An 11,541-nucleotide genomic window follows, 5' to 3' on the forward strand; every position below is an offset into this window, starting at 1 on the left:
GCCTAACACAGCCTCCTCATCTCCCCACCTCCAAAGCTGGAATGTTCCGAATTCCTCCTTGGGCCAAACCCCTCTCCCCCCAAGGCCTCTCCTGGGCTCACAGGAGGTCACCACACAAAAGCCCAGCTGGAGTTTTTGACAAGAAAAACACAAAACTCACCAAACTTTTTTTTTAAGTACCTCAATCTTCCACAGTCTCCAGGGGTTTAATTCTGATCTGTAATAAGTCTCTGACCCAAAGCTGAGATTTGCAGATGGATTTTGCAAAACTGTGGCTAACAATTAGAAATCCTTTATCACCTCAGCCTGGGGCCCTTGCACCTTGCTCCCCTCCATCACAACGCTTTCCTCCCTCTCCAGGATCACTACGGCTCCTTCAAGGCTCTGCAAAAGAACAGCTTTGTAAGTGTCTCAATTTTGACTTATTTGCTGCCTTTGAAATTCACCTGTGGGCTCTTGATTCCTAGTAACTATCAGTTTGGCCCATGGTGTTGCCAGGCTGGGCCACCTTGCATTTCTGAGGGAAGGGCACAGGAGGGATAAGTCAGGTGTACACCTGAGGTTGATAGTATTTATTTCCTCAAAATGTCCAGTGCTTGAAACTATGGGGCCAGGGGAAGCACTCTCCAAATCAGATAATAATTTCTGAATGGAGTTTTCAAAGGCAAAAGGACCGAGATACCACGATGGGAGGAAAGGAGCTACAGTTTACCCTGGTGCCCAGCCATAGCGGGCTGAGGAGGACTGGGAGGGACACAGTCTCACATCCAGCTTCAGTGTCTCCTTCAGCCAGAAGCCTTGAAGAGTCAGCAGAAGGTGATTTCTGAGTGAAGTCATAGTCTCCCCCTCAACTTATTAAATAACTCTGCCCCAGTGGTCTGTAAAGTCTGTTAAAAATTCCTTCTTTGAAGGAAATCCTGCCATCTACAACAAAATGGATGGGCCGTGAGGGCAGGATGCTAAGTGAGGTAAGTCAGACAGAGACACAAAATACTGAATGAACTCACCTATATGTGGAATCTGAAAACAGAACAAAACAAAACCCCGAGCTCATAGATACAGAGAACAGACTGGTGGTTGTCAGAGGTGCAGGTGGGTCAGATGGGTGAAGGGTGTAAAAAGGTGCAAACTTCTGGCTAGAAGATAGAGAAATCCTGGGGATATAATGCACAGCACGGTGACAGTAGCTGGAAATACTGTATGGTACATTTGAAGGTTACTAAGAGAGTGGATCCTAAAAGTTCTCATTGAAAGAAAGTCAATTGGTAGCTATTTGTGGTGATGGATATTAAATAAATTTACTTTTGTGATCATTTCACATTATATGCATATATTAAATCATTATGCTGTGCACCTGAAATCAACACAATGTTATATGCTAATTCGATCTCAATTAAAAAAAAATTTCTTCTTTAGACTGAGGCATTATTATCTCTTCCAGTGCCCTCTTTGAAAATGGAGGTGGAAACAAAACACTAACCGGGTTTATACCTAGAGAGATTGTAGACGATGTCTGTTTTCTAAATCCTGCCTTTCTGTGTTTTCTAGCATTGCAGAGTGAGAGTGCTTTCCTTTGGAGGTCAGGACAAAAATGAACTTCTTTTTAAAGCAATTAGAAAATCTCTCAATCAAGTTGTAGTTCCCTGAGCTGTCATCCACCAACTGGTGCAGAAGGAAAGGTGAACTGCTCCGAGGACACACTTTGCAGAAAGCAGGCTTCAGAAGAATGGCTTTGTCCCCTACTAGACCCCTCAGCAGCTGGGGGGTCAGATGCAAGGGTCTCAGACTCTTGAGAGGGGCTGTCAGATCAAGGGATGTAGAATAGACTGGCCTCCATAACCCCGCAGGATACCACATCAGCTCCTTCTTTGAGCCTGAGAACTCCACCTGTCCTACCTTGCTCAATCTTAAGGGAGCCCAAAGAAGAGGTGCCATCCACAAACTCTTGGGCCAAGAACTGGGGAAAGGCAGGGCAAGTATCCAGGCAAGAAGGGGTTAATTCAGGAGCTGCTGTCAGTCTTGACCCTCCTAATCCTCTCCTGAAGTTCCAATCCCTCCCCTAAGGAAGATTAGGTAAGGATCCTAAATGAAGCCTTCTGGCCCAGCCTTTGGGCCAAGGAGTGTGTTGGCCTCATGCCCAGAAGACAAATTCAGCTGACAAGGCCTGGAGTTTTCTGTCCCTCCAAAGCAGCCAGAGTTTGACTTCTAGGAGGATCCCTCAGAGAGAGGAGTTTCTTTTAAAGCTGTCTTCTTGTAGTAACAGCTGGTCAGTCTTCTATATTTGTCGGTTTCCTGTCCCCATTATTTTAATTGTAACTCAAAATCTTGGAGATGAGCAAACTAGTGCCTGGAGAAGTTAGTGGACTTCTTCAACAGGTTCCAGGCAGAACTGAGACTAGAAGTTAGCCTTTTGATTTTCAGGTAAGGACTCTTCCTCTAAACCATTTACTGCTCATTACACAAACACAGGTGGTTGGCACACTATCCAACCACTTGCTGTTTTGTCCCTCCCTGCTTTCCTGACCCTGGCTGAAAGCTGACCCCCTTTGGGCCACTTCTACCAATTGAAAAAACCCCAACCACTGGTTCTTCCTCCTGCCCAGCCATGCCTAATCAGACTCTAGACATTCCAAGCCTTGGGGATGGCATGTTTTAGCTTTGTCTTCCCCAACCCCTATCTACTTCTCCTACTTAGTTTACCAAGTCAGGACTGATTCTGGGGAGAGGCTCTCCTCTTGGGTACACTGCTGATTTTCATTGGAAACTGAAGCTGGTCTCCTCTGCCACCATCCCAAGAAGGTTGAAGCAGGAGAGCTTCTCAGAACAGCGTGGGGGGGGGTCTGCTCCCTAAAAACCTCAAGGTAGCTCACCAACACTCACTGAAAACCCATCTATAGCTAGGAAAAACAAAGGAAAAGTATTTTACCTAGCTTGGGTTGGAAGAGGGAGTCCAAGGAAGGTTTCAGGGAGAGGATGAGTCCTGAAGGATGACCAGAAATTAGCCAAAAAAGTGTTGGATGGCAAAATAGCATACTTAAGGACTTAAAGAGAATGGCAAATTCAGAGAAGTGAAAATGTTCAGGTATGGCTGGATTGTGTGTGTGTGTGTGTGTGTGTGTGTGTGTGTGTGTGTGTATGTAAGCATACAACATGAGGTTGGAGGTTAGTGAAGGGAAATGAGGCTGAAACAAAAATCAGGAGCCAAACAATGGAGGGCTTTCCTGGTTTCCTGTGCTAGAAAGTTTGAACTTAATCTTGAAAGCAATTAAGAGGCCCTGAAGTTTTTAAAGCATGGCAAAAGGGTGAGATGGCACTTTAGGATTCGATTTCCATTTTAGAAAGATCGTTGGCTACTGGATGGATAATGGATTGCAGAAGTGGAATTAGACCAGTTTGAGGTGCCTATGAGATTTCCAAATGGACAAGAGATAACAGCTGTATGGTTTGAACTACAGTTTAGGTAGTGGAGATGGAGACAAGTGGATGCTTTCAAAACATATTTTGAAGGTAAGTCTGATAGGACTTAATAATTGATTACATACCAAGAAGAGGGGCAGAATCAAGGATGACTGGCTTGAGTTGGCTGGATGAGGGATGCTCCTACTGAGATAGGGAGCACTGTGTGAGGAATAGATGGAAGGTGGAGAGAGAAAAGAGCAGATGGTATTAGCTTTGCAAATGTTGAGTTTGAGGTGCCATTAAAACATTCCCATAGGGTCAATCCAAATGCAGTTGATTATACAAAATTTCAGTTCAGAGGAGAATCTGTGCCAGAGGTATGGATCCAAAAGTGACTAGCATAGAGATGGATCGATGAGACCAACCTTAGAGAATGTGAAAAATAAGAAAGAGAAGTCTAGAAGTCCAGATGAAACCCTAGAGGGAATAGTCAGATTTATACAGTGGGCACAAGAAGAAAAACTTACAAAGAAGACTTAGAAGAATCATTTTGAGGGGCAAAGAAAACTGGGAGGGGTATTACAGAAAACAGGGGAGAGGACAGTTCTATGAAAGAGGGAGATAAGGTGAGATGACAGAAATAAGACTATTGGGTCTGGGGACAAGACAATTGTTGGTAACCTTAGTTTCAGCAAAAGGCTAGTGGCAGAAACCAGGTTGCACAGGGTTGGGCATTTGGTGGGATAGGGAAGAAGTAGAGATATGAATATTAAATGGTTTGTTTAGGAATCTTGATGGCAAGAAAATGATGAGGATAGGGTAAGAGCTGCAGAAGGAGGAGGTCAGGTAAGGAGCTCAAAGAATGTGCTAAGTGTTTGAAGTAGTCACCAGAAGATACTCACCAGAGAGAAATAGAAGGACTTCCAAACGGCACTGAAAGCCCCACTGAGATGCACAGTCATGATCAGGATAGGGTAAAATTGTTCCAACTTAGTAGTAAGAATACTGTGCATGGAAAGGACTTGTGGAGTGTCACAGCTGGTAAATGCCAGAGCTGAGATTCAAACTAGTCTTCCCTCCCCATCCCATCAAATGTGTCGTGTCTCCCTACCCCACGCTGCTTTGCATCAACATTGGCCTTGTTCTACTCATCACTGATGAATAGTATTGACTGTCATGTCTGTGTCCAATGCTACAGAGGCACAACTTAAGCTTAATCTATATTTAAAAAATTTTTAAATGTTTATTTGCTTTTGAGAGAGAGGGAGAGTGAGCATGAGTGGAGGAGGGGTAGAAAGAGAGAGGGAGACACAGAATCTGAAGCAGGCTCCAGGCTCGAGCTGTCAGCACGGAGCCCAATGCGGGGCTTGAACCCACGAATTGTGGGATCATGACTTGAGCCAATGTCAGACGCTTAATCAACTGAGCCACTCAGGTACCCCAGTTTAATCTATGCTTAAAATATTTAATAATCAATACATTTAATATGTTTCTTCCCTCAGGTGGTTTAGAATTTGAAGAGACAAATTATTCAGCAAATGCATATACATAGAAAATGATGAAATTCTGTCTCTGTTTCTCTCTCTTTATCTATTTCTCTGGCTCTCTTTCTGTCTCTCTGTCTCTGTTTTTTCTCTCTCTCTCTCCCTTTCTGGCTCTCTTCTCTCTCTCTCTCACTCTCCTCCTTCCTTCCCTCCCCCCACCTCTCCATTGCCCTACCTCCTCTAATTCCCTCTCTCAACGTTTTCTCCCTAACAGCAGACAGCTCTAGTCCCTTACACTGAAATGTTATTGGCTCATTTAGAAAGTCCATATTTTATGGTCCCTCAAACCTCTTTATCACTTTCATCCACTCATTAAGAAGATATTTTTGAACATCAGATCTGGGTAATGTGCTATGCAAGGCACCTGAGATACAGAGTTGAATAAGATACAGTCCTTGCTGTTAAGTAGCTCACAGACTAGTGGGGAAGAAGACAGATTTAAACAGGAAACTGCAATACAGTGCAATTACTGTACAATAGGGTTTATTAGTACCTAGCACAAAACGTTTTCTCATCTGTACAATACGGATTATTAGTACCTACCACAAAATGTCATTGTGATGATTGAGTTAACATGTATAAAGTGCTTATAATGGCCACATCAGAAATACTATATAAGTATTATGATCATTATTATTATTGTTGTTACTACTACTACTACTACTACTACTACTACTATGGAGGTAAGTAAACACAAAATGCTGCAAGAACATGGAGACGTGGCACTTGATTCAAGGTAGAGGAAGAGGCATCTGAGTTGAATCCTAAACAGAGAGAAGTCACTACACAGAGAGAGAAGAATGCTAGGTATCCTGCATAGAAGGAACAGCCTCCACTCAGATTTGGAAGCAAAAGACAATATGACACAATCAAGGAACTGAAAGTAATTTAGTTCAGCAAGAATATGATGAGGGCAATGGCAAGAGATGAGAGGTCATAGAGTACAAACAAGTCTGGACTTTATCCTTTAGCCAATGGGGAGCCACTGGAATGCTTTATGTAGATACTTTATCAGATTACTGTGTTGAAAGATCAACCATATGTTTGCACTCATAGGTCTAGCAGGAAAACAAGAGAGACCTAATGGAGAACCAGGGGGAGCAGAGGAGGGAGAGAGAGTTGGGGAGAGAGAGGGATGCAAAACTTGAGAGACTATTGAATGCTGAAAATGAACTGAGGGTTGAAGGGGAAGGGGGAGGGGGAAAAGAGGTGGTGGTGATGGTGGAGGGCACTTAAGGGGAAGAGCGCTGGGTGTTGTATGGAAAACAATTTGACAATAAAATATTATGGAAAAAAATAAATAAACATACTGGTAGAGAAAAAAAATAAAAATTTAAAAAAATAGAGTATGTTATAATAAAGAGCAAATCTAACCAAAAAAAAAGAGAAAGATCACCTTAACAACGTGGAGGATGAATTGTATGAGACAAGACTGGAAATAAGACAAGTTAGGAAGTCATTGCTATAGTCTGGGGGAGAGAGGATGATGAAACACTGACTTGGGCAAGTAGCAGTAGAGATAGCGAGAAGGGTACAATGGATTTGTGGTGTATGCAAGAAGTAGAGTTGGTGAGACATTGCCCATGGAAGGTGATGAATAAACATGAAAGACATCAAGACTCATTCCCAGGATTTTGGTCTGGTGTGAGGAGATGGATAGAGATATGACTCCGTGATTACAGGACACCCAAGGAAGAACGTTTTGGGGAAGAGTGTGAAAAGAGAGGTGGTGAGTTCTCTTTTGAACATGTCAAATTTGAGGTGTGTATGGCATTTCCAAGTGGGCATTTAAATAGGTGCTTGCTCTGGCAGTCTTGAAGCCCAGGAGAAGATCTATGATGGAAATTCAGATTTGGAAGAGCCAATATTGGTTGGAGATTAAGTCGTGGGGTGGATTAAGTCCACTTAAGATGAAGTCATGGGACATTTGCTCAGGGATGGAATGTTGATTGAGAAAGGAATGGACTTCTGAGGCTTACTCAAATTTAAGAGATGATTAGGAAAAGAGAAATCTTGAGGAAGGCTAAAATGGAACAGCCACATTAGGGGGGTTGAAAAGTTAGTGAGCTGGAAGGTCTTGTAGAGGATGGGGAAAAGGATGTTCCCTTGACCCTCAGGGTCTTGAACCTTGGCAGGAGTGTGTGAGATTGCACTTTGAACACTACAAAATCCTAGACAGCTCTGAGATTCTAAAGGACTGGCTCAGATGCCTTCTTCTTTCAACGCCCTCCATTGTAGAACAGCTCCCCTTTCCTCTGTTCATCCTCGTGCCCCTTTAACAGATGGCCTAGGGAATTTCAGGGTTCCCCCAAGGCCTGGGCACAACCTTTGCTACAGAATCTTTCCACATTTTCTGAGAGGCGAGGGCTGGTAAAGGGATCTATTAAGAGAGCATGCAGGAAATGTCTGACTGTGTTATACATGCAGGAGGCGTTAGGCTGCCCTGTGGAGGGAATTTGGGCAGGGTTGGGAGGACCTGAACTCTCAGAGTGTGGACAAAAGTCATTTTTTGCTTACCCCAAACTTCCCTGGTGTAGATTTTCACCTTGGGGAGGATGACTCAGGGTTAGACCCCTGCCCCGAGGCCCCTGGAGATCTGAGAGGCCTCTAATAACCTTGAGTCCTAGGACTTGTTCCTCCTGTTCCTGTCTCCTGGAGTTTGGCCTCAGTCTGCAACTGAGGGGCCCTGTGGCACTGTTGCTGGGAAATGCATTAAACAGCAGCTTTGGATACAGAACCGTGCCAGAGAACAGACTGACCTGGAGCTAACGCGTCCAGCACAACTACCACTTCCACCACTACCTTCTCAGAAAGGAGGCACCCTTCTGGCCCTTGGCTTTGTCTGCCTGCCAACCTAAGGCATATGCCTACGCAGGAGGTGATGACATTTTGGCTCCACTTTCAAAGTTTTTTTTCTTTCTCATGTGTTATTGCTAAAGATAACAAAGGTCAAAAGGCATCCAGCATTTTCTGGTTTCTCATAAGCTTCTGGTCAATATTTAATCTGGTTTATGGATTTTTTTAGGTCTTCTAGATGCCTTCTTGAGCCTGCTTGTGGCCACCCACAGACACTTGTAAGGAGGAGAGAAATCAGCGTGGTAGAGACACTCTGAAATGAGGGATTAAAGGCCAAGATCCAAGGAGCAAGAGCTGAAGCCAGAAGGCAAGGGAACAGGCCCTGTAAACACTTCTGCTGAGAGGTCTGCCATGGCCTCTGTTGGCCTCCAACTTGTAGGCTACATCCTGGGCCTCCTGGGGCTGCTGGGCACCCTGGTGGCCATGCTGCTCCCCAGTTGGCGAACCAGTTCCTACGTTGGCACCAGCATCGTGACGGCAGTCGGCTTCTCCAAGGGCCTCTGGATGGAGTGTGCCACACACAGCACAGGCATCACGCAGTGTGACATCTACAGCACACTTCTAGGCTTGCCTGCTGACATCCAGGCTGCCCAGGCCATGATGGTGACATCCAGTGCCATCTCTTCATTGGCCTGCATCATCTCTGTGGTGGGCATGAGATGCACAGTCTTCTGCCAGGACTCCCGAGTCAAAGACAGATTGGCGGTGGTGGGAGGAGTCTTCTTCATCCTTGGAGGTCTCCTGGGCTTCATCCCTGTTGCCTGGAATCTTCACGGGATCCTGCGGGACTTCTACTCCCCACTGGTACCTGACAGCATGAAATTTGAGATCGGAGAGGCTCTTTACCTGGGCATTATTTCCTCCCTGTTCTCCCTGGTAGCTGGAATCATCCTCTGCTTTTCCTGCCCACTCCAGGGAAATCGCTCCAACTACTATGACGCCTACCAGACCCAGCCCCTCGCAACTCGGGGGTCTCCAAGGCCTGGTCAACAACCCAAGGTTAAGAGTGAGTTTAACTCCTACAGCCTGACAGGGTATGTGTGAAGAACCAGGGACCAGAGCTGGGGGTGGGGATGGCTGGGTCTGTGAAAACCAGTGGACAGCGGCCCCCCACCCCAGGGCCACAGGTGAGGGACATTGCCACTGGATCATGTCAGAAGGTGTTGCTGAGGATAGACTGACTTTCGCCACTGGATCAGGCAAAGGCAGAAATGGGAACTGGTGTGACAGCATGCAGGTTGAATTGTCAAGATGCTTGCCAAGCCAGCCTTTCTGTTTCCTTCACCTTGCCCACCACCTACTCCCCACCTGGAGTCCTCAACCCTCAACTCCAAACTCCACCCTCTACCCTAGGCCATGCCACAGAGGCTCCCCTCTGCCCTTTGCTTTACCTGGGAATCCATCCCCAAAGCTATAAATTATATCCCACTGACTAATCCTCTCTGTGACTAGAGACCCTCCCTCTGGCTCAGTTTGGCTGTTGGCTCTTATCTCATTGCTGGGGAATGTGGAAGGGGGTGGCAAGAAAGAGAGGTGGATTTTATGGGCATGGCTCTCACCAACTTTCCAAGCTTCTCTCCAAAGAAACTGGCCAGTAATGGGGTCCAGAGCCTCCATCCCACTGTGTTATGACTCCACAGTGTTCAGTCTGCTTTGTGCATGAACTGAAATAAAACCATCCCATGATACCAAGGGAAAAGAGAATGACTGGTTGCAGGGTGACAAGGAGGGAAGGCAGCCGAGGACCAAAAAGTCACTGCCCAGGGCATTTCCTGGAATTCTCTCCTGCTGTGGGTTGGGGATCTAGCTTCCCTACTAGAGGAAAGCACAAAGAAAGAAGATATGGTGGAAAGCTCAAGGCAGCAGCAGACTCTGACTTCACTGAGGACCTTCCCCAGAAGCTGCGGCCCCAACTTTCACTAAAGCCCTTGCCTCCCCTTGATCTGGCCTCCTACTAAGAAACAAGGCTATGGGTCCTACACAGTGATTTCCTTAGGAAGGGGAAACTAGTTTTCCTAGCAATGGCTCTTGATGGGGGGATAACAATGGGAGCCATGAGGGACTGAAGAAACCACTCCTTGATGCCGCCCAAGAAAGTATAAGAACTTTGGTCTCAGAAGCTGGGTGGACATATGTGGTAGCTCTAATGAGTATTTCTATCAGTACAGAGAGAGGCAGCTTCCCTAATGGAAAATCAGCCTGAACTTTGCATTCAGTCCCCTGGGGTCTCCCCACAGAGCAGTACAGAGCCTCTGAGTGACCGAAGCATCTGGCAGGGCCCCCATCACCCTTCAGGTTAGCCCCACCATCCTTCACCAGATACCTCAGAGTTGCTAGAAGGTATCCAAGGGCTTCCACATGGAAAAACAATGCTCAACGAGCTGTAGCCACAATCTAGCTCCTGCTTGGGATTTTAGTTGAGGTGGGACAGTAGAAGGTGGTTCCCAGGGATATGGTTACAGTGCCTGCTGAGGTGTGAAAATGTTCCATTTCCCCTGGGATGGATTGGGGTGTGGGAGTCATATAGATAGACCAAAGGCATTTTCCCTCACCAGCCAAAGCATGCCCGCTCAGCTTCTGACAAACTCCAGTCCACCTCCTCAAACCTCGGTGCCAACAGAAGGGACTCATTCATCTTTAACATGCCTTTCACCTTTTCACCTTCTCGCCTGTGATTAAGCTCCTCTCCAAAGCTGGAAGGCCCTCTCCACTTAGCCACATCTTCCTCATGTTTGAAGAACTTGCTCAGCACCACCTCCAACACTGAGTCTCCTCTGACCACTCCGTCCCTCTCCTACCCTCCCTCCTCCAACCTTCAACATGTAAACATTGCTTCCTTGATGCATATTATTCACATTTTTTGGATGCACAGTTATCTTTTCATGCATGTGTATCTGATTCCACAAATATTTTGTAAACTGTTGGAGGGTAGGGGCCATATCTGAGACCTCTCTGTATCCCCCAAACTATCTGTAAGAGTGCTGGGCACATAGTAGGTGATCAATAAACACTGGTTGATTGAGTACTTTTGTTACTGTTTTATTAATTCAAAAGGGCCCCGACAGGACAGGTGTGACAGAGAGAATGGGACCAAGGGGAGGAGGGATGGAAACCGGTTTTACTCCTGAGGTACCTAGCTGGCTAGGTCGGTTAAGCATCTGACTCTTGATTTTGGCTCAGATCATGTTCCCACAGTTTGTGGGATGGACCCACATCGGGCTCTGGGCTGTTAGCAGGGAGAATGCTTGGGATTCTCTGCCTCCCTGTCTCTCTGCACCTCCCTTGCTCATGCGCTCTAAATAAACAAACAAACATAAAAAAAGAAAAGAAAAGAGACTGGCTTTTCTCCCCACTGGGTAGATAAAAAATTCTAGACTTTAACTGAGACATTAAGAAAGCAAGATGGAGGTGTCTGGGTGGCTCAGTAGGGTAAGCGTCCGACTTCCGCTTAGGTCATGATCTCAGTTTGTGAGTTCAAGCCCCCCTCATTGGGCTCTGTGCTGACAGCTCAGAGCCTGGAGCCTGCTTCGGATTCTGTGTCTCCCTCTCTCTCTGCCCCTCGCCTGCTCACACTCTCTCTCAAAAATAAACATTTAAAAAAAATTTTAAGAAAGAAAGACACCCCCCCCAACATTCCCAGGGAACCTTAACTTGTTCATCTTGCCCAGGGCCCCTCCCTGTCCATAATCGTTTCATCGAAGTTATTTACTAAATGGCTATGTATTTATTCCTTTCATCCTCT

General features: G+C 46.0%; 1 protein-coding gene across 1 annotated transcript; it reads left to right on the forward strand.

The window, feature by feature from the left end:
• Positions 1–335: 335 nt before the first annotated feature.
• CLDN2 (claudin 2) lies at positions 336–10,824 on the forward strand. Its single transcript, XM_029930147.1, has 2 exons — positions 336–402; positions 7,969–10,824. Exon 2 carries the CDS (start codon positions 8,151–8,153, stop codon positions 8,841–8,843), a length of 693 nt encoding a protein of 230 aa, XP_029786007.1. The 5' UTR covers positions 336–402; positions 7,969–8,150; the 3' UTR covers positions 8,844–10,824.
• The last annotated feature ends 717 nt before the right edge of the window (positions 10,825–11,541 follow it).

This window comes from Suricata suricatta, chromosome X (genome assembly GCF_006229205.1).
Source record: "Suricata suricatta isolate VVHF042 chromosome X, meerkat_22Aug2017_6uvM2_HiC, whole genome shotgun sequence".
Taxonomy (NCBI): Eukaryota; Metazoa; Chordata; class Mammalia; order Carnivora; family Herpestidae; genus Suricata; species Suricata suricatta.

Bases quoted from the DNA above. Each gene is read 5' to 3' on its own strand.
- CLDN2 (XM_029930147.1), top strand. From the start codon at position 8,151: ATGGCCTCTGTTGGCCTCCAACTTGTAGGCTACATCCTGGGCCTCCTG.